The following is a 27621-nucleotide window of genomic DNA, read 5'->3' as shown; positions in this document are numbered from 1 at the left end:
ATCTCACACGGCTCCGGGGGGTGAACAAAGGCCTTCTGTAGTGAATCAATGTGTTTTTTATAAGAAAATTATCCATATTCAAAACGCAGTAAAATATTTATATAGTTCCCCCCAGAACTGCTTTGTTTACAACTGTAAGCGTAAGTTAGATTTCAATGATTATTATGTTTTGAACATGGATATTTTTCTTACAAAAACACATCAATTCACTACAGGAGGCCTTTTGTTCACCCCCAGAGCCTGGTCAGACACTATTTTTTTCAATGGATGCGCTTTTTATTAAACTTCTCTCAAGAACCCTCAAACAGCTTGAGAGATCAAAGACTTTTTTTCTTTTTTTTTATAACTCCAACTGGATTCTTCTGAAAGATGAAAGTCATATACACCCAGGATGACTTCAGGGTGAGTCATTCATGCCTTTAATTTTCATTTTTGGGTGAACTAACCCTTTAGGTGATGTGTTTTTATAAGCCAAAATTATCGTTCTGAACGGACTTGCAATTTTACCATATCGAGTTAACTCGAACAATAGCGTCATTTGAGACGAAAGTTGGCACATTTTATATATTTTAGTTGCTGGTGCCACTAACCTGCACTCATTACGCAGCATTAGTTGCGTCATTAGTCGCAATACTGGCGTGCAACAAAACGACGCAAATGGCTTAAGGGAAACGAGCAACAAAGCTTGTTGATATTATAGTTAATACAAAGCCACCAGAAGAGAAAACAAAGAAAAGGGACTGAAAGAGACTCAGTTTGCACACCTGCTTTCCAACTACCACGCTCGCGCATGCGCCTAAACACACACAGAGAGAGAGAGAGAGAGAGAGAGAGAGAGTATGGGAAAGTGAGGGAAAGAGTGCAAAAGGAAGATTGGGGGCTCTGAGGATGGAGAGAGAAAGAGAGAGGGGGGTTTAAAACGTCAGCGCGTGTAGGAGCCCTGCTGCCAGTCTGCATGTACTGATATGTGCGACCCTCGAGGAGTTTGTGCACTGGTCAGGCTCGCGCACTGGGATCCTAACTGTCACCAGCACATAAAAGCGCGGATAACGGTGATGATTCCCCTCACACAGCAACACGAATCGGAGCTAAGTGTACGCAGATGGCAGCGAAGAAGTATCCTGTCAGTTTCCAGACACCTTTGGATGTGACACTCTCCAAGTAGCGGAGTTTACCGTGACAGACAGCAGGTGGGATTCCACTCAGAGGAGAGCTCGTGCTTGACTTTATGTTGGACATGGGACCGGGTCTCGACTGTTTTGGATACGGTACCAGAGGAACCGCGTCTTCTTGAACGGAGAGCTGTCGACAGACAGGACATCGACGAGATGCGCTCCGACCACGGCTTCATTCTGCTGCTCCTCAACGGGACAGCTTGCTTGGTGAGCGGCTAGGGGGGTGATTTGAGGTCTAAGGGGTGATATTAAGTTTAAGCATTGCGTTTACTGAACCGAACGGGGTCTCTGTCAACAGTTGAGTTGTGCGCTTCAAGTGGCCGTCACTTGCGCGTCAAGGGGTGACCGTTAACGTCTTCCCGCCGTGCGCTCGCGCTTCACACTTGAGGGCGAGAGTTTAGGGCGCGAGCTCTGGATGGTTCCGCGCGCTCGAGCGTTTATTGATTGTCTCTTGAACGCCACGGTTCGCTTCGCGCGCAAGGGGTCCCATGCCTATTCTGTGTTTTTTGTGTGAGTGTGTGATGGAAAGAGAGGGGAAAATGATCGATACAGTGAGAAAAAAAAAAAAAATTCAGAGGAGTCACGATCCTAATTTTTCAAGGGGGCACCAGTGACTGCTCACCTGGTGCCCAAGGTAGGTGGACCAGGACAAACAGACAGAGAGAGAGAGAGACTCTAATCCAAACACACAATGTAACAATGTTAAAACTTGTAGAAAACATTTTAACAGTATCACATGAGGTAGTGCTGATAGTTATTTTTACAGCACAGCTCTGAGTGTTATGTGCTATTATACACTAGTTTTAATACAAGTAACTCATATCATGAAACTTGAGTTTCAGAACAAAAGACCATAAGAAGTTAAGCTTCTATCACTAAGCAAATCACACATTGAAAGCTGGCGTGGAAGAGTGTGTGTGAGTGGAACAGAGCACCTGAGAGCTTGTAGACACTCCACTGGTTTTCCATTCTGTGGCTTCAAACGATGATGGAACGAGGAGGAAAATAAACACTCTGGAAAATTGCTCTTATAAGAACTTAAATCCGCACCACTCACATATTCTAGTCCGCAAAGACACAACCACAGACAAGTGGTGTGACAATCTGATATAAGCCTGAAGTTAAAAAGAGTAAAATAATTATATAATTGTTCACAGTGCAAGGAGACAAAAGTTAATATGCTCAACCTATAACCTACAATTTTAAATAAGTCAAAGCAAAAGAGAAAACGTTTACATTTCTAGAAATAAGATTTTACAGTCGTATTATAAATTAACAGAATTTATTTTTGAGGGAGATGTGACTCGATTTAACAATAGGAAAATCGATTTGATAACAACAATAACTATAATGAATATGTCCTCTGTGTTTAAGAGTCAGTTTTTATCTTGGCACACTGTACAAAGCCTTACACTGCCTTTGGTGTACTGATTTTAATGGGTAAAGTATGCCAGGGTATCCTTAGTTTAACTTTAGAGCAAAGGTTTGTAAACGGCTGCCTGTTTTTTATGCACCTGCTGAGGGTGTTATAGCAGTCTACGTTTAATCCCCCTCTAGCAGTCTCCGTGTTACAATTATCTGCTGTATAGCTGGAATAATTCATGACTTCTTCTTTGACACGCTTTAATCCTCTTTTATTCTACAGGGATACAAAATGCTGTCATTAATGTGGCAAACAAAGAGAAGCATATCGGAGTTTGCAATCTAAACAACAAGCATTGCTTTATTTGCTGTTTAATTATGCCACATACTGGAACTTTCAGTAGGATGTTGCATTAGTACAAACCCCGCTTCCTGCTGTAAAGCCTCCCATTTGGCTACTATCATTTGTCCATTTGAAAGGGGGCGGACACCTAATAACCATGAGAAATCTTCCCTAGATTAATTACAAAACACCTACTTGTAATTTACTGAGAAGGGGCTGCCAGGAAATTTAATAAGGTCACATTCCCTTCAGTCTGTAAGTCTTAAATTTGGATTTGATGGGGGGTCAGTCCTGAGAGAAATACACAGCATACATACCAGGGCATCACCAATCTTCTGGGCTTGACAAATTTTAATAAAGATTAAACACAATCTTAAAGAAATATATCCAAATGAAAGTGATATATATATCACTTTCTAGCTATTTCTAAGTTATATGAAAAGATACAGCCAAGAAAAGAAACAGGCTGAAAAGAGCAGACTCATAAAATTACAGGTGAAGGTTATAAGAAATTTTATTACAATACCATACACAGTCTGCTTTGTGTGGCTTGCAGAATGCTGTCTCTGCATACTTTCAGATATATAACCATTCTTTGAATCAGGAAATCACTAATAATGTAATTATCCAATTTAGCTTATGGCATTAGGTCATTTATCTGCCACCTTAGGGAGAGTCAGACGCAAGAAAATGGCTTACGCATTCACACACCTCAATTGGGCATCGTGGGAAATTCATTTGCTGTGTGACAGTGATAAATTATAGAGCAATCCATGAATTATCCCATATTAAACACTATTATGCCACTATTATTAATAGACATGTAGAGCAGATTAATAATCAACCTTAATTTTCATCAGCTTTGTTGAAACTAAGGGCCTTAAATAAAGCCTTCCAGCCTTTGAGCTTTCATTAAATCTATGGCCTGTGCCATGAGATGACTGAATTTAGCATCTAAGAAAACCCACTGATCAACCGATGTTTATGAGGTTAGAAACATCCAAATCCTGGTCGCATACATATTGCAGAGTTATATTCAGATAGGGAGTATTTTTTTCTGAAGCTGAATGTAAACTGAGCAGATCTGTACCGCACACGTCAGTTCGCACAATATAAAACAATTAGTAACCCCGATATAAACAATACAAAATATTAGCCATATAAAATGTTAACAATATACAACACAACTATATACACTATGCAATAATTTAATATAAAATAAAAAAGTACATGCATACAATATGCAATGGTCATCTTTTTCACCTTCTTTCTCTTCTGATTTGTGATGATTTAAGTATTTCTCCACAGGACAATGTAATTGCAGTTAAGAGCTTATTGCAGGCATTTACCACGTTAAACGTGCTTATGCTAGTGATATTGGCTCAGCATCATTCTCATTAAATTAATACAGTTAGAAGATGTGATTTTTTCAGAGCAGGCTGTCCACTCTCTACACAGTCATGACGGAAAATACACACCATTAAAATCAGACAACTCCAGTCCATCTGTCTGGGCGTGTGCAGTAAACTTTGTTTCTGGCATAAACAGAAATAAAACAATAATAATAATAATAATAATAAAACAGACTATTTAGTGAAAAAAAAACATACCTTCCTTTAACTGCATGTGATCAATATTGATGAAAATTGTTTGTGCTTTTAGACGCACTGAGTTTAGAGAGATGTTTCTGATTGGACAGTCATTCTTCTTAACCTAAATCACAAAAAAATCCAGAATAAAATAGACCCAAATCCATTCGGGATTCGAATATGACTATGTTACTTTAACATTATTGCTTGATTTTAAGCTATTAAAAAATCTTGTTTTCGTGCCATTAATGGACAAATATTCTATGACTCACGTGTTCAACTACTCCCCTCGTCTGTCCCTCACGGTCTGCTGCCTTGTCTGGTCAGATTAACAGTACAAGTAAACTCTGAAACTCTCCCCTAGAATGACCCACAGTTCATCTTGAGACAGTAAAAGGGCATGTTACAATAATGTTTTATTTATATAGTGCTTTTCAGGAGCTCAAAGCGCTTTAAAAATCAAAACATAAACACAACAAGGAGTGCAAACTCCAGGACCCTGAGAGGAAACACCCGATGACTTGGCGTCCTCCACATAGCCCGAAGGAGTGCAGAGCAGACCCCAAATGGCAATTGGGAAAACCCGGCAATGCAGTTCACCATGCCACAAAACACTCCCGCCAGGAACGCAGGCACTCCAGTTGCAGCACCTAAACCACAAACACCGCCAGGTAGGCAGGCCCACGGGTTCAGGCAGGCCGGATTAAATACTGTAACAAAGCATCATAGAAGGGCACACCACCTCTGCGCACCAACGAGAATCAGACAAATTAATTGTCCAGTTGAAGTCCAAGTCCATTTATAATGTTTAAAAACTGTGGTCTACCTGTGTCCCAGATGTTAAACACTGAGAATTTGATTCATTAGCACAGACTGGCTGTCCCCTGGAGGAGCCCATGTATTGTACTGTAGGTTTCCCATCCGCCTCCTTCCCAGAAATGGGCATCATTGACATTGCAGGATTTCCACATTGAAGTTAAGCTGGAGAACAGCACAGGACAGCTAAAATAGCACAGCTTTAATGCATAGATTATTAGTTCCTACTCTTAACATCCAATTATATCTCAGTTAAATGCTATTATATAAACATTGAAGCACTGCTTAATTGAAACTAACTGCATTACACTAAGCGTAAAAGGAAAGAAGTGGATTCTGCAGTGGTTTTTCTTCATTGTAATTAGGGCTATGACCTGAGCCAGAAAAACATAACACAGACAATGCATTGCAAGAGCATGTGCCCTTGGATTACTATTGTTAAAAAAAAAAAAAAACTCAGTACTCAAGGGGGCGACAGAGTTACCTTTGTCATGTCTTGTCTGTGACATTAAATCAGATGTATTGTTATTCAGGCAGACAGTCATATCAGGACAGTAGATGACCTGACATAGCATCTGTCTATAGAAACAGGTCCTTTATGGTAACGCCTGATTTACGGCCAATGCAACAAAGCTAAGAAGCAACATGTACTTGTATTGTATTATGAATATTACTGTTTTGAAATTCATTGATACCTGCTAATTTTTGTGGGAAGAAGCGTCTGCGTTTATGTACTCAGATATGTTTCTGGCCTAAAAGAGAACCATCTACTTGAAATAGCTAGCATTGTAAAATCACTGACATCACAATCATTTACAGTTCACAATTTCTATCTGATGTGTTTCCTCATAGATAAACATAACCAGACAGAAATATCAGTTTATGACAGGTAGAGTAAGACAACAAAAGTGTCAGCACACATACAAATATTAATAAATTCAATAACACTACATAATGTTCTTTACATTAACATTTTTAACGTTTGTGAATTATGAATTTTACTTATAAAATTAGTTAAATTATATATTTAAATTAAATGTTAATTTATACCATTTTGTTCATTGTTGATATTAGTTAAAAATTTGGTAACTAGAATTAATGTACAACTTTTAATATTAAAAATATATTTTACATGCACAAAATGACCATTAACTAAGATTAATAAACGCTGTAAAAGCATTGTGTGTTCAACTACATGAACTTGACACAGTTTATAAAATAAGTCTTTATAAAACACCTACAAATTATGCTTTAAGGTTTACCTACATTGTGGATTTTAATTAATACACAAAACAATCAGTTTTCATCTAAAAGAAATGAGCTGACTTGGAAAGCAGGACAGATTTATTTGTGTCGGAGGAGGTTTTACACTTCGAATAGTTTCCCCAATCAGAAACAGACCTGTAGAGAGGGGCAAAGATGAGTTTCTTCATGGACGCAGTGCTACATCCAGTTTATTTGAAGCATGGACATCTGTCTCCATCTGTGAGAGTAGACAGTACTAGCAGAGCATTGCAGTGACCTCATCAGGGTGTGACAAAGGCATCTGCTGACATCATTAGGGTGTGACAAAGGCATCTGCTGACATCATCAGGGTGTGACAAAGGCATCTGCTGACATCATTAGGGTGTGACATAGGCATCTGCTGGTAAAGCCTGCAAAGGCTGGATGAAAACGGTTATCGTTTTCCTATTGTACCCTATTGTAGTTTTAATTCTTGAAATCTAAAATCCTTAATTACTAAGTGAGCTGTCAATTCAAGAATTAGCTCAGAGGCTTCTAAGAAAGACTTTTTGAAAATATCAAGATTAGTATGGGGCTTTTCATTAGCTGATGTCTAGACAGCAATGTACGCTGTATGATGGCTGAATTAATTGCAAGAAAAGATGTACACAAAATTACTCAGTTTAAACTTTTATTTATTTCCCAACAGTGATGCGCAGGTCAATGTATTAAAAAACCCGCACCTGACCGACGTTTTCAACTAACCCGCCCACAACTCGGACCGAAAAAAAAAAAAATATATATATATATTATATATACCCGCTTCCTGACCCGCATTTTTTAAAAGTAGTAAATGCTCATCGTAGCGTCATTGGGCCATGACAAAGCCAGCACTTTGGTCATCATTCATTCATTATTTCTGCAAATGCCTCTCACACTTTGCTCTTACTATTTGTGTATTTGCAAATGAACAAATGTGTTTGTGGACTAAACATCCGCGGATCAGTAGCGGAGTTCAAACGCGTCCTGTGTGAAAGCACAATGAGTCCGTGCTGCTTCTAAACCACAAACACGTAACACACACACGGACTGCATACGCACTGCAGACGGAGTATGTTTGAAACAGGCTTTGAGATCTTGTGCGTCATCTTCTAGCCAGTTATTCAGCCAATAAAGCGTAGGCCTATGTATTACAAAATTGTGTCTAGTACTAAATAAACTACAGAGGTTTAATTGGCATCTTTATTTCAAACGACCAGATCGATCGTGACCCGAATATCATAAAAAATATTTTGGATGACTCGTAACCGTGGGGTGACCGCAGGCACCCGCTCATTTTGGATCAACCCGCGCATCACTGTTTCCCAATCAGAAATAGCTTAAAGTAGGATATTGAACAAACGTACTGTAGCGGGGGGAAAACTTTAAATTCAGCCATGATTTTTGCTATTAGATGAGGAGAACATGAAAGTGGTTGGTGTTCCTGAGGCTTTCCTTAATGATGTAAAACACTGGTGTAACATCACTAAAATTATCCAGTTCACTATACTTTTCCTTTGAAATGGAATCACTCTAAGAGTCATCCCTCAATACCAGACATGACGTTTTCTATTAGAGAATTTATCAGAGGAGTCAGTTCAGCAATTTCATTCCACACCCTGCTTTTTCTCCTGCTCTCTGTGTCTCTCTCTCCCTTCCTGATTCTCATTGCATTCCATGAATGATCCTAACAAGTGCAAATGGGGTCATGAGATCTAAATGGCCTGTTAGAGCCTGTCCTATAGTGCTATGGAGAATCCCATTAATTTGGGCATCAGCTGTGCTCTCAGCCGTGCAGGAAGGGAAAGAGAACAGATGTAGTTTAGGATGGTGTTTGTGTCTATGACATAGAATCAAACCTCTCCCATTAGACTGTCTTGCACCGCTGCCACACATAGCCTTGTTGGATCTTACAGTGTCCCTCTTTATCCCCCAGCCTTCACCTCTCTTAACTTACAGGGAAGTCGCTAAAAAAATTCAAAGGGCCTGGGACAAAATATTTGTAGGTACAATGAACAGTGCCTCTCAACTGGCTTTGCTTCAGGAATCAGACAGAACAGACCCAACAATGTGCAAAATTAACATGACAGACTAAATATGACAATTTATACATCATTTTTACAGTTTCGATTGTTTTCATGCTCTCAGCAGATGATAACGAGTAGCTCAAAATATACACATTTAGTTTAAACAATATATTTTTTATTCATGGTTTTTATGTTACACAAATATATAAAATATAGAAACAAATATGTAGAAAGTGTTTTTCCCTGCCTTTTAAATGTTAATTATAAATTACCATTCAAAAGTTTTTTGAAGGGCATTTCTTCTGCTCACCAAGACTGTATTCATTTGATCAAATATAACAGTAAATACAGTAATACTGTGAAAGGTTATTGCAATTTAAAATAAGGGCTTTCTGTTTGAATAGATTTTAAAATGTGTGATGGCGAAGCTGAAATTTCAGCATCATTACTCCAGTCTTCAGTGTCACCTGATCCTTCAGAAATCATTCTAATCTACCTATTTGTTGTTCAAGAAACAGTTATTATTATCACAGTTAAAATCAGTTATATTTGTTTATATATTATAAACATGACACATTTCATTAGGATTTTTTTAACTTGTACAGTACTGCAGGTTCCATTTTGTATTTGTTTTGCTAAGTTCATGGTTACAAAACGACAATCCACCAACGGCCCCATAATCAAATAAATGTTATGAACAATTATGGCTGTGCTAACACACCCTCTTTCTCAATTCCCAGCCCACCTCACTCCTCCCGAGCTCATATATACCGGCCTCACCTATCACAGACCAGATTGTGCTGATTTGCACCCATATGCAATTCTCTCTCTGTCAATACGGCATAATGCACAAATTTGATAGCCAATTCAGGTGCCGCCATTTCACTGTGAATACCGAATTAGCCCTCGCTCAACAAGCATCACTGAACGGAACCCATCCAAATCATTTCAGATGGTCAATTCAAGTGGGATGGCCCACTTGAGGAGAAGGGAGGAAGAGACTGATATTTGTCCAGTACCCGGGGCTGAGGTCGTGTGTGGGTGTTAGGTGCTGCTTATTGGGCTTTTGTGACCCTATTGAAGCCGGCATAAATAATTCAATAAGAGTCAAACGGTTTGTTTCTTGTGAAATTACCTTTCTCTCCCCTTTGTGTTCTCTTTCTCCCTTGCGCCTCTTGTCTTGGTGTGGAATAATTAGTTCTAAGGGCAGAGCCGTCTGCAGATTTTAATCATGTAACAGAAGGAGAAATCTCCCAGTGTGAGCAGATGAGGTCTGATGCAGAGAGTGAGAGAAATAAATGTGTCGGTGAACACTCAGGAATCTGAGTGGGATCTGGGGCCTTTAATTAAAAATTGATGTCATATTAGAGATGGAGATTTCAATCCAACAGCCTGAGGAAACACAGGAGTGCATGGCACTTATTGAGAGACAGCGAGAGAGACGGAGAGTGAGAGCGAGAGAGAGAGAGAGAGAGAGAGAGAGACGGAGAGTGAGAGTGAGAGAGAGAGAGAGAGAGAGAGAGAGGTAGCTTCCATCCTCTCCCTCAATTATATGGAGTGATTTAGAAAATGAAAATCTCATCTCATACATATTGTTTTCTGCATAATATTCAAACTTAATTTAACACTGAGGTTAACAGTGCAGTGTTTCCGCTGGGACATAACACTGTGTGTGTGTGTGTGTGTTCGTGTGCAGTACCTTGACACTCAGAGGATCAGAGGAGTTTTTTCATCCAAATCTTAGCACTAAATTAAAGACATATTGTCAGACTTATTGACATATACTTGTCAGTAACCTTGATTTATTTTCTACATTCCTCTTTGGAGATTTGTAAAAAGCATGAGCCTTACTTGTCAATATCTTTTTTTCTAAGATTCATATGCAGTGGCTGGTGTTACTTACTTTATCTGGTTGACAGAAATGCACTGGAATAAGGACCTGTATTAAAAAAAACAACAACACACTTAATAGTTATATTCAATAGAGGACATCTAGGAAAACACAACTTCCAGAAACGCTCGCAGTTTGGCACAATATGACAAAATAGTATGACTTTACAATAATCTTAATATGTGTTACTTAATTTATCAATGCTAATTTTTATATACAGTAACACATTTGCTTTACTGTATGTTTAACAAACTTGAATGAATAAGTGTTGTAATTTTAAATACACTACCTTTCAAAAGTTTGCAGGTAAAGATACTAAAGTGTAGGACCACTAGGGGGCCGGGGGTTAGAAGACGACTGACTTTATAAAATGGAATTGCAACAAATTGAATTTCCATAATGTGATGCATTATTTAATTAAACAGAATTTTTTTAGGCTTCATTTCCACTTTGGACTATCAAAATAAATATCAGATTGTCCCAGGGTGATTAAATAAAAATGCAGGGTGAGCCTTGACTTTATCAATTAGGTGACTGGTTTGTGAAAAGAAAGCTATGAAATTACTGGTCAGTATTATTCTTCACCAGCACTGGTTATATTAGGAGAAATATAACACACTCTGGTATAGTGTGCTCTGTAAGACAGACATTTCTACAAAAAAACCTCGATTCCATGTTGCCTCCTGAAAAAAAGTATATAACAAAAGTTGAATAGCTACTCCTTTATAGGACATTGGAACAAACAACCATATTCCTTGTTTCAGAACAAAATTTCAATCAGTGGACACAGGCTCTTCCCTTCCGGAAGGTTTACATTAATTGCAGTGCCTGTTTCTTTAAAAGACTAGGCAAAAACATGCACCTCTTTCTCCAGTGCTATCAGTCTGAACCTCTGTAATAGTGTATCTGTCTGTTCTTCTGCGAGGGGAGATGTGATTCAAAGGGCCAGAGCTGGCTACACATTCTCACACACTATTATGGAATATATTTCAGCCCTCTGAGGCCATAAGGTTGCTGTTTTAAAAGGTTACCTCTGATAGGGGCTTATTTATATACAAATTGAAAAATTCATTTCAAAGACGACAATTTATGATATGCTCTGGGTTTTTTCCTCTCAAACAATCATTTCTCATAACAATATGAAAATAAGCATACACATTTAATGAAAAACCGTTTGAAACTGTTTAACCAAAAAACTAATTTTAGTTAAGTTTTTTTCTGCAATTTACACACAATTTCTTTTTTCATGGCTGATCTGATTTTTATTTTTGTATTTTTTTATGACACCCTAATCTGTGACATACATTCAATAAGAGAGCTACAATAAACCCCATTACTCAATTGTAAAGTGATTCGGAAAAGCTGTTATTCTACCTTTTCAGACAAGAGCCCATTGAATACAGATCCTCATGGCACTGAGAACAGTAACAGATTCTCCTAAAGGATAAATCAGCAGAATCAGTGATATATTCCCATATGCAGTCACTTGAGCTCTGCTGAGTAAAATGGTGCTGTCGTCTCTTTAATTGGCCTCAGTAGAGCACTGTAGCTGTCCCTTTAAGAGACTCAGGTAGAATGTTGTTCCAGTCTGTTTTTAATTGGCTGGGTAGAAACTGTGTATCTGTCGCTTTAAATGCCTGTTTATTGCCACACCGGTCATCTCCCTACTCTTCTGTAAACTGCTCGCATTGTTCTCTTTCTCCCAGCTCCCACTCTGTCTTCTACACTTGTCTGTCTCATTCTGGCTTTGAATGTCGTCTGCCTGCTCTCCGGATGCCTTCTTCATTATCGGAGATGCTGTACCTCCAGCTCATCCCACCTTCTCTCCACTTTTTATTTTCACTCCCTCTGGCTATGTTTGGAAAGCCGCACTATACTGTCTTTGCAGTATGTGCATAGTATACACATTTTTTGATGTGAAAACTGTGCAGTATAAATGTAGAGTACACTACTGCAATTGCCTTACTTTTTCTGCACTATATTATTTTTGGTTGAATTTTTTTCAAATTTGCATTTATTGTACATTTATTTGTTTAATAGCTGCTTTTATCCAGAGTGACTTACAAATGGGAAATACAACAGAGAATCATCCACTTTTTATCAGAAGAACCTAGGAACTGAAAGCTAGAGGGGTAGGGGATCAAATAATGAATTGAGCAAAGATATGTTCAATTTATATAAGTGACAGTGAAGATTTTTCCATTGTTACAAAAAGATTTCCATTTTTAAAAATATCATGATTTTCACAAAAGTGATTTTTCGTGATTTTTCATTTCTCTTCATTATCAATGTATTCAACATTGATAATGAAGAGAAATGAACACCAAAATATCACCAAATATCCATTAAGCTTTGCCATCAGGAATAAAAAAAATAATAATAACCTACAATAGATTGCCTCTGGAGCTGTAAATACATAACAGCTGTTTAAAATTGTAATGATATTTTAGAATATGACTATTTTTGCTGTTTTTAACCAATCACGTAATTACAGTATTTTATCAAATAAATGCAGCCTTGGTGAGCATAAGAAATTTATTTCAAAAGAGTAAAAAAAAAACTTACCAGGCACAATTTTTTAACTCTAGTGTACATACTGTAATGTGCAATACTTTTGTATACCAATCTCTTTATCATCTTTTTGGTTCTTCACTTCCTTCAACAACTCCTTCATCCCTGCATCCAAAGTATGAAACCATAAAAAAACATCTTCTCTTTTTGTCGCCTGGAGAAGCACCTAAGGCTTGTTGTAAATAACTCTAAATGAGTCACAATTACCACAATAACCCCCCACCCCCATTGCATCCATCCTGACTGACTCACACGATACACACCAGACGGCAAAAATACAACCCGTTTTCAGCCAACTGGCTCAGTTTTTTGATTATTCGTATTGTGCGTACCCTAAACGCCCCATAAAATTGCTTTACAATTACATTTTTCTTTCTAGATGTATTTTCTATTGAAACTGAAATTTGGAGTGGGACAAATAAAAATGCTCATTCTATTACAGTAATTTATGGCTAGTTATTTTTCGCTGTACCACATACAGTTAGTGACCTTACTGTTAATAGACATAGACTAATATAGATATAGCATTCCTGTAGCTCAAACAGCAGAGTATGAGGTTAAAAAAATCATACTTTAAATGCAATTAAGTTGTTATTTGTATACAAAAGTGTCTACAAAGTGCATATATGAAAAAAGTAAATGATTTGTGAAGTCTAATCTTTTCCTCTGTTTTGAAGTTACACATCACATCCTGCACTGTGCTTGGATTTGTTGTGTGTAATGAGATTCTGTGGTGTTACCTGTTCTGATCTAGCCTTGCACTTGTCAATATTATAGCAGATCTTTTCAAATCTCAAAGCCCACATGAGTTCACCTCCAAAGAAGCGCTTGTATTCACTCTCTACTTCTCTTCCCCCCCTCCATGTTTCCTTATGCAACCTTTAGCACTATGACTCAGTTGCTAAGTTCCTTCTTTCATTCTTTTTTTCCTTCTTCTGATCAGCTATTCGCCATCTGCTGCCTAAAGCGGTGCTCTTTTCCTTTTTTGTTTTATCACCCTGCTAAATGATGTTTTTATTAACAAGATTCGGGAGGAGCGCGTCAGATACTTAGCCTAATCGACACAGGTGGACCATAATCAAGTAATAAATCCCATAGTATAAATATCGCTGACTTACCTCTATCCATTGACAGTTTATCAGCATCCCTCCTCCACCCCATCTCCTCACTTTGAGTTCACTTTATAAATAGATGGGAAAGGGGGGGTACTCTAGGTTTGGGCCATTCCCGAGCTCAGAGCCCTTCCCCGGACAGCACGCCAAACACGCATACCACACCTTAGCTAATTATATGTAAGCGTGAACTAGTGAATCATCCATTAGGTCTCCTTAAACACACAGACTGGCGAGGCTCTTATATTGCTAAAAGCACAAAAGAAACACTATGGTGTAGTTACAGAATGTACCAGCAGAGGTTAATTGAACCATGCTGACCATCCAAACCCGGAGCCCTTAATAAACACAGTTTCATTTACTCGCTTTAAGTGAGTTTCATTTATTCATTATAATCTTTTATCTTTTGCACGATCACTGCCTCTTCAGTACTTTTGCAATCTATACTATATTGACAACAGTAGTTGGACACACCTCTTAATAGGTTTGCGTAAAGAGCATGCTAACACTGGACTCTGGAGAAGTGGAAACCTGTTCTGTGGAGTGACAAATCATGCTTGTCTGTTTAGCAGTATAATTGAGTCTGGGTTTGGCATATACCTGGAGAACGTTACCTGTCTGAAAAAAAAAAGACAAATTGTGTCAAAAAAAAAAAAAGACTAATTGTGTTAAAATGTATGTGCCATTAGTTCTTGTGCATAAGTTCTTAGAAAACAAGTTCTGCAGCTCAAACCAGCTATCATAGCCATATACTCATTAAAGTCCAAATTTACTTGGGATCCCGTAAGCAAGTCACTGGTGCATAAAGAACTCATACAAATTAATACTCTATGAATAAATGGGATTTACTGCGCTCAGCACAGTGTGCTTTTACCACACATTGTTGTTATATTAAAGTAGGGGTGGGCGATATAGCCTCAAAATTTTCATAATTTAATAAATTTTCATTTTTTTCATAAAAACACGGAACAATGTTTTATTTGTGATTGCAGCTGGCAGGCAGCAGCATGTATTAGTGCAAACAAAATGAAGGGTATGTTCAATCCTTTCCCAATGAGCTACTGTCATCGATGACAGACTACCTTATTTAAAGTGTAAATCTATTGTCATAAGGTGGCAGCAGCAGCTGTGTGTTCGACTTGAAGCAGACTGATCAGTGTATAGGGCCGTAGCTGGGGTTTATGGGGCTCTGGTACAGGTTTTACCGGTGGTCCTGTTTGAAATTGTGTAACTAGCACAAATAAACAAATATAAAATTTAAACAACATTTACGTTTTTCCAAGTTTATAGGTGTCCAGGTACAGAAACTGAATAATCAATGTAAATAGCATTTTATAGTCTATACACATTCCATTTCTTTCGCAACTGTTTACTTTCACTCAAGACATAACTGACTGTTTTTTCCGGGTTACTTTCGAGTTGTCAATTTTGTATGTATTTGTCATTTCAAGAGCAAGAAGAGACATTTTGGTGTTTAATGGCTGTAGCCGCAGCTCTCTGCATGAACACTGTACGCACCGAAAAACGCGCGGGTGCTGAATTAAGTTTTTCATGTCTTGTTGTGGTTGTATGTTTAAACTGGCGAAGTATATTCGTTTATTCAGGCATGTGAGGAAGCGAAGAAGAGCTCAGTTTGGTGTTTGCGCGGCGCTCTGTATGCACAACAAACTCGGGGGAACAAACTCTCTGTTGAGTTTTTCCGTGTCTGCTGTTTGAATTCTTAATTCTTGAATTTTGTTTTGAACATTTAAATTGGCAAAGCTTAAAACGTGCAATTGATAAGCTTTCGTGATGGCGCCAGGCCGTCTTTTAACACTGGCCTGAGGCAGTCGGCTGAAGTCATTGGCCAACTCCCCTCTCTCCACGCTGCTTTACTAAATATAAGCTCCTCGCCTATTTGTGAAGGTAAGAGTGTGCTCAAATATACTCTAGAACCCCCCTCGCGATACTTTGTTTTCATGCACAACAAAGCGATGCTTCAAGTCGAACACACTATTGAGTTTGTGGTGTTTTTGTTGTGCGCGCTAGGGAACGTATATCCACCATACATCATTGCATCGCTATAACATTGATATCATGATATTAATCTTTTTTTTTATCATTTACAAATCTATAACGGTATTAACATGAGCGGTATGATATAATTTAAAGATGTCTTGTCTTTCCCTGCCTTTGTTTTTCACATCTAGTATTTTTTTCTTTCTCGACCCACCATAATCCACATGAAAGTCGAGTGTAGGATTAGAGAGCTGGACAGTCTAGACAGCCGTTACACTTTCAGTCCTGTGTATGCTACCAACGCCTCCAGCTGCGGTCTTCCCCTCTCATGAGTGTTTCATTTGGCAAAAAACATACTGTGTTATTCTATCTGCAGTGTTTAGAATGTCTCAGCTGCCATGCACCATTAACTTTAAATGGTACAAGGAAAGGAATGAAGTTAAAACCACATCAAGTCTGCAGGGAGAGGATATGGTTGATGTAGTTACAAATCTTATTAATGAAAGACAGAGGAACATCCCTGTCAAGAGGTGCAGAAGACTGGATAAATCATGTCATTAATTTCACATGGAGGGCAAAGAAGTTATAAAATCCAATTCATCTCATTCAGAGATGCTTTCCTTCGGTTACTTGATATACAGTATAGTGTGGATAATAATATCCTGTCAATTCCCTTCAGTCCCCTCCATGTTATTTATTTACGGTTGGAAATTTGTCAACAGAGCCCTAGAAATAAAGTTTCCGTGACCAAAAATGAAAAAGGAAGTCTCTGTTTAAGACCCAGGAAGCACTTTTTACACCTGTCTCTTCACTAAACAGTTGCACCACTTTTTTTGTGTAGTATTAACCACACAATCTTATCTTTGTTTTTTGTTTTTTTCGCATTAAATGTTTTCTGCTCAAGCATGTGTACTAATCTAATCTTCTAAACCTAGCATTGTGTACAGCAAATACAGTAAGTTTGAGAATAAGTAAATTTAGCAGTGCTCAACATATGGGGAGTAAATGACATACACATAGAAAGAGAGAGAGAGAGACAGAGATCAGGTTATAGGAACAAGGGGTAATGGTACGGTTGGTCCTCCTCACCCTTCCTCTCTTGAACCCGCCTCACATTCATCCTCTCTTCTGTGAGGAAAAAAGAGAGAAAAAAAATGAGAGTGAAGTCTGAATAGATTAAAATCAATATGTCTACCTGCTTTTGATTTTTGTTCTTTATTAATCTGGGGCCGAGATGCTTCTCCAGGGAGATATGGGAGAAATGGGATTCACTTGCTGGGCCTACTGTGTGCCGTTTTTTTAAGGTGGTTTTAGAAGAACAAGTGAAAAAAGAAAAGAAAAAAAGCACAGAAAAAGAAAAGGATGCATAGAGATGAAGAACTGGGACTGACTGATTAATTGCTCTTACTGGACATTATGGAATTACTTCTGCCTTCTGGAAGAAAGTGACAACACTTGACTGATCAGAATAGTGTATCCAGACTAGAGTGTTTACTCCTCAGAGGATGATGGGATGGAGAACAAAGCTTTTAGTTGGTGAAAACAACATTGCGTCATTCAGCACAGGGATACAGCAAAGAGCGTGTGTGTGTGTGTGTGTGTGTGTGTGTGCGTGTGTGTGTGTGTGTGAACCATTTATAAGCAGTAGTTGTTTTTAACCCAATATTAGATATAAAAAGAAATGAGTGTTTTTAAGAAATTCTTACAAACAGATCTGAAATTAACTGAAGGCTGCCAAATAGACTGTAACATAGACTCATCACACTGCAGTCACACATATGGCATTCAATCAATACCATAAACCCTTAATTCAGACTGACAGTAACTGTACAGTTAGCTGGTCATTAAAATAAATTAAAATTAAAACAAAATAAACCCTGACAGTGTAATTGGGAGGTGCTAAAATAAATTGAAAATAAATAAGATAGACTCTTTCGTAAAGTTTTGGTAGAATTTGACAAACTTTTAGCCCATTCTGTATGTGCACTAAATAGATAGGCTTGTCGAGACAGGTATTTATAAGCAGAATAATGCATTTTAATATTTATACTCCCAATTAGCCAGCATGACATTCATGCAGGACCCACTCTGCATAGCTGCTGAGCAGATTAGCAGATCTGCAACGGAGCTAATGTAGAATTATTCAGTCTGAAAAGGCGTTGTATGCTCGTCAAGGACAGTTATTAATCCACGCATTCTTTTATAGAGGCACAAAGAAGTCCACACAAGATCCAAGCAAAGTGACTGAGAGCCCAGAGCAAAACGAGCACGGCTACGGAAGACTGAATTAGCCAGAGCATGTTGCGCTAATCCGCACTGTATAAAATCTGCCTTACCAAGATTGGAGATAGGCACTTAGAGTAAAGTAAAATGAGTATCAGGCATGAGTAAGCCTGATTAAGCCAGAATAAGCCTGCATAAGACAAGATGAGATGGCCGTGAAGCATCAGAGGGGGCTAAAAGATCAGGGTTTAGACAGGACAGCATGCATTATGGAGGAGAGAGATTCTTAAGCTCAGTGGATCAGGCCTGTCCTGACAGTGAGAACAGACTCATATACACACACACACACACACACACAACATACACTTACACACTGTCTGAATATACATGGTTATATAGTCTGGCAGCGATCTCTCTCTCTCATACACACACACATACAACATACACTTACACACTGTCTGAATATACATGTTTATATAGTCTGGCAGCGATCTCTCTCTCTCATACACACACACATACACACACAACATACACGTACACACTGTCTGAATATACATGGTTATATAGTCTGGCAGGGATATCTCTCTCTCTCACACACACACACACACACACACACACACAAAGAATCCTCAAAAACTGACTATGACTGCATACATTTACTTTGAGGGTGGACTGGCATATATTCTGGTTGGAATATAAGTCCAACATGCTGAGAGATAAAGACAGGTTTCAAATAAGGTATCTTAACGCACTACCTTATTCTCTTCTTTCTTTTATGATTTTCCTTTTCACACTCTACACTTAAAAAACCAACATACCACATATCTACATATAAAAGGAAAATCACACATCTCTTTAATATATCTTTAATATCTCAATTGTGTTTAGTAAACAACAAGAATAACTGGGGGGGCATAATAGTAATAACACATTAGACCTGAGAAAAACACACCAGTAATTTCTCTAGGGATCTCAACAATGTCTCAAACTGTGCTCAGTTTCGCTAAAAGAATGCAATTGAAATGAACATTTCACATCAAAGTTTTACCAAACCAGGTATGCTACCCACAACAGTTTTACAGCTCTACACTCTCTCACTATATATCAATGTTCTCATTCATGCCTATGTCTTGTGAGCAATGATAGATCAATGTGGATTATTATTAATATTAACAATATATATATATATATATATACACTCACCTAAAGGATTATTAGGAACACCATACTAATACTGTGTTTGACCCCCTTTGGCTTTCAGTCTTTAGAAATGTTGGCTCATATTGATATGATAGCATCTTGCAGTTGATGGAGATTTGTGGGATGCACATCCAGAGCACAAAGCTCCCGTTCCACCACATCCCAAAGATGCTCTAATGGGTTGAGATCTGGTGACTGTGGGGGCCATTTTAGTACAGTGAACTCATTGTCATGTTCAAGAAACCAATTTGAAATGATCGAGCTTTGTGACGTGGTGCATTATCCTGCTGGAAGTAGCCATCAGAGGATGGGTACATGGTGGTCATAAAGGGATGGACATGGTCAGAAACAATGCTCAGGTAGGCCGTGGAAATTAAACAATGGCCAACAAGTGTGCCAAGAAAACATCCTCCACACCATTACAGGAAAAGTTTACAGACATTTTTGTAACCCTAACCCTGATAACTAAAAGGCAACACAATGCAATGTGTAATTCAAAATAGAAGTAAACATGTGAATTTCTTATGGATTTTTGCAGTATGACCTGATGGAACCGTAAACAACACTTCACACAAATTATGTAACTTTTTTAAAAACATAAATTCTAATTTAGTCTTTTGGCACTTAAAGGGGGGTGAAATGGTCGTTTTCACTTAATCTCCTGTTAATCTTGAGTACCTATAGAGTAGTACTGCATCCTTCATAACTCCAAAAAGTCTTTAGTTTTATTATATTCATAAGAGAAAGATAGTCTAGAGGCGTGACGTGTGGGCGGAGCTAAAGAATCACGAGCGCCAGTAGGCTTTTGCGTTGAGAGCGTTTGGAAGCTGTGACATTACCGTGAGGAAAAAAACCATCATCCAAAACAAACCATGGCTAACAGTCAGATTCAGACGTTTATTTATGATCCAGAAGCTGAAACTGAACGAGAGCAGCAGCAGCAACGACTCGCTCCGAGCGGGGCTCGAACCCGGGTCTCCGGCATGGGAGGGGACGCACTAACAAGGAGGCAGAGATATTTTAAGCAGTTTTACTCACCGCCTGCGGTTCCAACACACGATCGTGACCCTTTTTCGTTGGGACTGCATCATCCTTAAGAAATAAACGATACGCAAATCCAGCGTTAAACTGGGCCTACTGCGTTAAACTGCTCTACTATACTGGAGCGCGCGCTCTTCCGGGAGAAGTGCCCTTAGGACCCATATAAGGAAATTCCGCTCCATCTAACGTCACACAGAGCCATACTCGAAAAAAACTTTCCGAAACTTGTGACAAACCGGAAGGAGTATTTTTGGAACAGAAATACTCCTTCAAACATACAACTTAATTTTTGAAACTTTGTCCATGTTTAGCATGGGAATCCAACTCTTTAACAGTGTAAAAAACTCAGTATGCATGAAATAGCATTTCACCCCCCCTTTAACTATTTTCAATACAAAAAAAAAAAAAAGCATGTAAAGCAAGTAATGACAGTAAAATAGATGAATAATTTTTCAGCAACTGAAACTCACCATCTAAACAAATTGCTTTGCTAAAATGAATCAAACTTGTCAACATCATAAAACAAATTCACCTTAGAGAATCCAAAAGAAATAAAATAAAAATGGCTTACTAAATCTGTGTCCTCTCTTTGAACCTACCTCAGGTTCAGAGACACTTCACACTCCAGAGGCAAGTCTAAGTTATATTTTTATTTCCTGGAACAGATGGAGGTGAAGACGAAAGGTCACATGACTATAGGTTATGTGAGATGGCATCAGTTGACTAGGATACCATTGAAAGTGGGAATTAATTTTCTTGGTTGTGGTCCAGGCCACCACAACACGCAAGGTCTCTGCAATCCATAAACCAGGAAGTGAGTTCTGTCTCTGTCTCTGGTTTCCTAGAATTGAATGTGTCTTTTGGGGGAGTTTCAGCTTTGAAACTGACAGTGCGGATACAATGCAGCTCAGGCCCATGGCTCAGAGAAACAGACCAAACAGAATTTAGAGCTCATCAGATAATAAACAATACATCAAAGCATTGTTCTCTGACACTCTGCAACACACACACACACACACACACAAACCAAACCTGTGAAGAGTCACATCCAACAGTTTGATCCAAGGTATAAGAGCTCTTGTTGGATCATCTGTGTATGAGGTGTTTCAAATATATCATTACCATTTAGTAATTACCAGTTACACCTACTCTGGGGCTCTTCGCCCATCCATGAGCCCACGTAGAGAGGCATCTCATCCACCTCCACAGCTCTCTATATATACTGTACAAACAATGAGACAAACACACACTATATCATCTAACAACATACTACATGCTTTCTGCACTACCTCCATTCAACTCCAGAGCTCTTCCTCTCTCTATTGTATGTTTTCTGTGTATGTTTATGTCTAGCAGGTCCTTAATAAATAAACTGTTAAAATACATTAAAATTAATTTATTAGTGCTAATTTGAATACAAGATTTATGTGTTTCTTGATAATGAAGGAGTTCAAATCTCACAATCTCTCTCACTCTCACTTAGTTAGATTAGCTCTGGGAGTCCTAGAGATCTCCTGTAAAAGATAGATAAGCCATAAAGGGATCAAATAATTTCCATGCAATATCTAGAGCAATATCATAAACCAATGAATGTAGAGTACCGGTCAGACCATGGAGATTCATTCCTGTTGACGGCAGTCTAATGTGGCCTGGACAATTTAGTGAGGTGTCAATGATGCTTCGCCATGGATGAATGTTGATTCAAGTGCTGAGGATGTATCGCTGTTCTCTTTTCTCTTTTAAGTTAGTCCTTCAAATTATGCTGTATCGCAAGGCGAGCACTGAATTAATATTCGTCTTCTTTTAATTGTAGTGATGACAAGGCAGACCTGTACTGCTATTCCTCAAACACATTTTTCTAAAATTTCTCTACAATTTTATTCTATCAATTCAGCTTGAACCAGTCAACAGAAAACAAGGCAGAGGCTGAACATCATGACAACATCAAAGTTATGCAGAAACAAAGTCTAAAACCTAAGCCTATATTTAAATGGAAACACTCTTCTTTTGCTGCTATGCAAACACCAGTATTTCCTTTAGGAAATGCAAATCTAGATCCTATTCAAATTCCTGTCTGTGTAACCTCCTCTCTCTTTAAATGTCACATTTTTCATCTTCTCTATTATACTTTCAGTCACCAGCTCACTCTTGCTCCTGTTTTTCTATCCTCCAGTTGGCTCTAGGACAGGAAGATACCCACTCGTTATCTTCTACCTTCTCCTCGTCTACGTCTAAGTCCTCCTCCTCAGCAGACTCCTCAAAAACTCTGGGGGTTCTGGGATCTCAGGGCTCGATTTCACCCCTGAGTCGCTGGGTGATGCACAGCCGCAGCCGTGCCGCCAACACTTCCACAATGGAGCTCCCCTATCGATCGCCGGAGCCCTTTTCCAAACAGGAATTTTGGGAAATGCTAGGCAGCGATCTCCTGAAATCTGACACGGATGCATCAGGGAACCCGCGTGTCAAGCGGCACCCACCAATCGTCAAAACTGGCAAATTTAAGAAAATGTTTGGCTGGGGTGACTTCTACTCCAACATCAAAACGGTGCGCCTCAACCTGCTTATCACGGGTAAGATAGTGGATCACGGGAATGGCACCTTCAGCGTCTACTTCCGTCACAATTCCACCGGTCAGGGGAACATTTCAGTGAGCCTGGTACCTCCAGTGAAGGCAGTGGAGTTTGACTTGGAGCGCCAGAGTGTGGTCTATCCTAAAGACTCAAAGATCTTCAACTGCCGCGTTGACTACGAGAAGGTGGACCGTAGCAAACGCACATCGCTCTGCAACTATGACCCCTCCAAGACCTGCTTCCAGGAGCAGACACAGAGCCACGTGTCCTGGATCTGCTCCAAACCCTTTAAGGTCATTTGTATCTACATTTCCTTCTACAGCACAGACTACCGTCTGGTGCAGAAGGTCTGTCCAGACTATAATTACCACAATGAGTTGCCCTACCTGCCCTCAGGCTAGAGCTTTGTGGAGCAATGGACTGGGGCAAGGAGGATTGGTTGGGGGAGGGGGGGGGGGGGTGGTATACAAAGGAACAGATATATAATGGATGTGAAGATGAATGCGAAATGCTGATTTAGGAGTTTTTTTTTTGAAGGATGCAGAAGTCCTTAACTAAAGACTCTTCAGAAACTTATCATTGAGCTGATATGGAACACCCCCCTCATGACCTGAACATCAAAGTTGGTTCTCTAAAAGGTGAATGTACAGTATTCGATGTGCTGCAGTTGATGTCTGGAAGAACCTCTTAAGCAACCTGGCAAATGTGACCTGCAAAAACATAATTATGCAAAACCAAATGGTCAGGCCCAGGTGCTCAGGGTGGGAGTGTTGGCTACATCAGTCTGAGTACCTGATTGGCTGTGCTTATCAGTGGCCAGTGTTATGGTCTTCTAATTAACACATTGGAACAAGAAAATATGGTGGTCACCACAGGCTGTTATGCAGAGGTGGAAGAGCTTGCTGATTTGGTGTACACTCTTAAAAAATAATGGTTATTTTTTTAAGCACCTGTGGTTCTATGGCATCAGTGGTTCTTTAATATCCAATGAACGTTTCCATTGCACTGGTTCTTTAGAGTGGAAAAGGGTTCTTTAAATTATTAAAGAAAAAAGAACAAATCACTTGAAGGTTCTTTGATGAACCAAAAACTGTTGATCTATGGCATTGCTACAAATCCCCTTATGAACCTTTACTTTTAAGAGTGTAGCTTGTTTTTCCAAAAACAAATAGCTAACACACTAAATTAAAGCAGCATGCCTCGATGACATTTTTTTTCACCTTTGTATATTACGCACAAAAAAAGAAAAAGGATGACACAAAAAAGCCAGTGCTGTAAATGCAAAATGCAAAAGTCTAAGAGCAAAATTACCAGATTTCACAAAAAGATAAAAGCCTTCCCTCCCTAATATAAATGAGAAAGAATGTAACAGGACAGAAAGCACTTTAATTAAAAGTACAGCTCCAAAAAAGAGATGTTGAGTCTGCATTGAGCCCAATCTCTCTATTGTTCTGACTGTTAGGGAAGAGCAGAAAAGATGTTTTGTTTGGTCAGGATTCCTGACTTTGTGCTGTGATAACTGTTCTGCTGAATGCACAATTGCTTCATCCTTGTTTGAACATTCCCTAACAGTCAGCCGGTTTATCATTGAGAAAAAAGAAAAATATAATTATGTTAATTTTGCATAATTTACTCATACTACACTGGGAAAGCTTGCATAACATTCTGAGATTTACCTGGCTAATAACTTCTCTGGATGTAAAATTTACCACATTAGATGAACAGCATTCAACCTGACCTTCACTGAAGACACTGTTTATTGATAATTATTGTGAAGGGAAATCAGTAATATAAAATTCAAGTGGATTTAGATCAAACATGGGCAAACCTTTTATGTTACCAGCCAAATCAAGACCGAGTTCAGAGGAGAAATGACGGAAGAGCAAAGACAGAGAGGAAGGATGGAATGTAAAAGACAGCAGTGGGAGTTATGACGTCTGCAGTGATGAGCAGGTGAACAAGACAGAGTGAAGAGGAGAATGAATGAGGATATGGGGCCTTGGCCTGGGAACAAACAGATGAGAAAGGGAAGAATGAGTACAGGGGAGAGGAAGAGGAGAGAATCATAGAAAAGACTGAAAAACAAACTCAGGATGCTAAATAGAGTAACATAAAAGCACAATAGGGAACATCAAAGTGTTGACTCACTGAGAGAGTTCGGTGCGGGGAGGGGGGGGGGGGGGGGTTGTTTATGAACCCACAAAGGTAAGGTAAAAAAAAAAAATCTTTGTCTGAAGTTAAATTCAGTATAGTGAATGTCCCTGTGGGTTTCCACGTAATTTAGAGAGAAATATCATTCTGGATAGATCAGTTTATCCATGTTTTCATCTCCCTCTGACCTAAAATATATTGTTTTACATGCAGGCGAAGCTGCACAATACCTTGACAATATCCTGTGTACCACTGTCATTGTGTGTAGGGTCCTTACTCTAATAACAAGGGCAAAATTACCCGACAGTATCACCAGCAGGTCATCTGGAAACTTGGAGTATCATATATAAGCTGGTTTCCATCTCTTGGTAAAACAGCAATAAATAAAAATAAAACAGTTACATGTATGATGATGAAAAGTCATTATCACCATTCAGCTTAGTAGATGATTTGATTTTAAATCACTTATATCTGACTAACATTCTGACAGTCTGACTCAGTGTTTGTATCCTGTAATCGCTAAAGAAGGTAGAAGAAGAGTCACCTGTGACTGCCCTAACAGGTCTGCGTCTGATCTGTGTAACTGAACGTTTGATCCACACTTTGATGCTCTGATCTGTCTCTGTTGCTTCCTAAACCGTTTAGAAATGTTTGGCCAGACTGGACATATCAAATTTGCCTCAGTCTAATTCTCAGCCAGACACATGAAAATAAAAGCCGTCTGTCAGTGCTCCAGGCTTTGCTCAGTTCAGCATGTCCCGTCTGCCCTGCTGGTGAACTGAGTGCTGGGGCTCACAGCTCTCTGCTCTCTTCTCCCTCAGGTGCTGGTCTGGACTGAGCTTCCTAATCTCCTGCAGCTTAACTACACTACTGCCTGCACACAAGTGCACACACACACACACACACACACACGCATAATGGTGTAATTGCTCAACTTGCAGGAATCTTTCATTCTTTTTTTAATGGTTCCATTTTGTTCGTATTCTTTCAGTCGTTCAACAGTGTAACTCATTTTCCCTCATTCTTTCCTTTGATAATTCTCTTTTTTTAAATTTTTGTTTGTCTGTTCAGTTTCATTTAATCCATTGTTTCTCATTCATTAGTTCATTATTTCAGTCATTTTACTTGTTGACTTTTAACGTTTATTCTTCCTCTCTCTTGTTTGTTCATTCACTTTCTTTTGCATTCGTATCTTTTCATTTGTTCACTTAAATTTGTTTTTTTCCCTTCAAATTAATTTTTCTATCATTTGATCTTCCTTCATTTTTCTCTTTCCTTCTTTCACTTTCTTCAGTTCAACCTTCCTTCCTTCTCTCCCTTTTTCTATTTAAAATATAAAGAAAATTTCTTTTTTTGCTCAATCTTTATATTTTTTTTGTTTACTTCCTGTTGCAGTTTCTTCTGAGCTAACATTTTGTTCTTTTTTCTCTGTGTCATTCTTCTTCTTTCATTCCTTCCATTTTTCAATTTCCTTCATTCACTCATTCATTTGCTTCTTTCTCTTTTTCCCATTCACATTGTCTCTCTTTCTCTTTCTCTCTCTCTCTTTCTGTCTGATCCTCAAGTAACATCTTCAGCAAACCCCTAGTGGTTCCCTTCACTCTTCTCATGGTCGCAGGATGTTTTGGAGCCCTCCTCTATACTGCTCTCACACTCAGCTAACAACATAACATTAAGTGTTCCTGTGGTGATTTCATACAAGAGTTTGCTGACTATTGTGCGTCTATATTAAACCACTGAACATTAGCACAAGAGGGCTGCACTAAACTGTACAGTTTGGAAATCAATTCTAATTTGCTTCTATAATTGCTTTCAGGTATAATTGGTAGCACTTTGAATGCTACTTACCCACAAAGCTGGCTGCAAATCTGTCAATACCCACACACACCACAGTCCCCTACAGGAACAGATACCATTATATCCTGGGAAAATGTCTCCAAAACAACTCAGAATCTCCCTCTGACTGCAGAAGAGGGATAAGGAGACTACACTGTCACGCACTGCTGGGCGTTGCCAAGGCAAGGATAAAAGTTGAAGTGGAAGAACTCTTCAGTTGTCATAGCGACAGGATCTTTGGCTGGCCTGTCGGGTTTGGATGGAGCATCGGACACCTGGTCAATCCGGAGAACCAGAACTGAGCTAGCAGCCTCTGTAAGCAACAAATTGTATAATGAAATGCAGTACAACATACTGAACAGACATATACTGCGCATAAATATATAAATAAATGAATATTTATAAATATACATATGAAATATTTATATATATGAATACAGATGTATACAATAA

General features: G+C 38.8%; 1 protein-coding gene across 1 annotated transcript; it reads left to right on the top strand.

The window, feature by feature from the left end:
- Positions 1-867: 867 nt before the first annotated feature.
- LOC127947062 (neurexophilin-1) lies at positions 868-23627 on the top strand. The gene is made up of 2 exons (XM_052543981.1): positions 868-1382; positions 22785-23627. The coding sequence occupies exons 1-2, from the start codon at positions 1329-1331 to the stop codon at positions 23580-23582; spliced, it is 852 nt and encodes a 283-aa protein (XP_052399941.1). The 5' UTR covers positions 868-1328; the 3' UTR covers positions 23583-23627.
- Positions 23628-27621: the final 3994 nt, after the last annotated feature.

This window comes from Carassius gibelio, chromosome A3, assembly GCF_023724105.1.
Source record: "Carassius gibelio isolate Cgi1373 ecotype wild population from Czech Republic chromosome A3, carGib1.2-hapl.c, whole genome shotgun sequence".
Taxonomy (NCBI): domain Eukaryota; kingdom Metazoa; phylum Chordata; class Actinopteri; order Cypriniformes; family Cyprinidae; genus Carassius; species Carassius gibelio.
The sequence above is the reverse complement of the archived record's forward strand: the minus strand, read 5'-3'. Positions and strand labels throughout refer to the sequence as shown.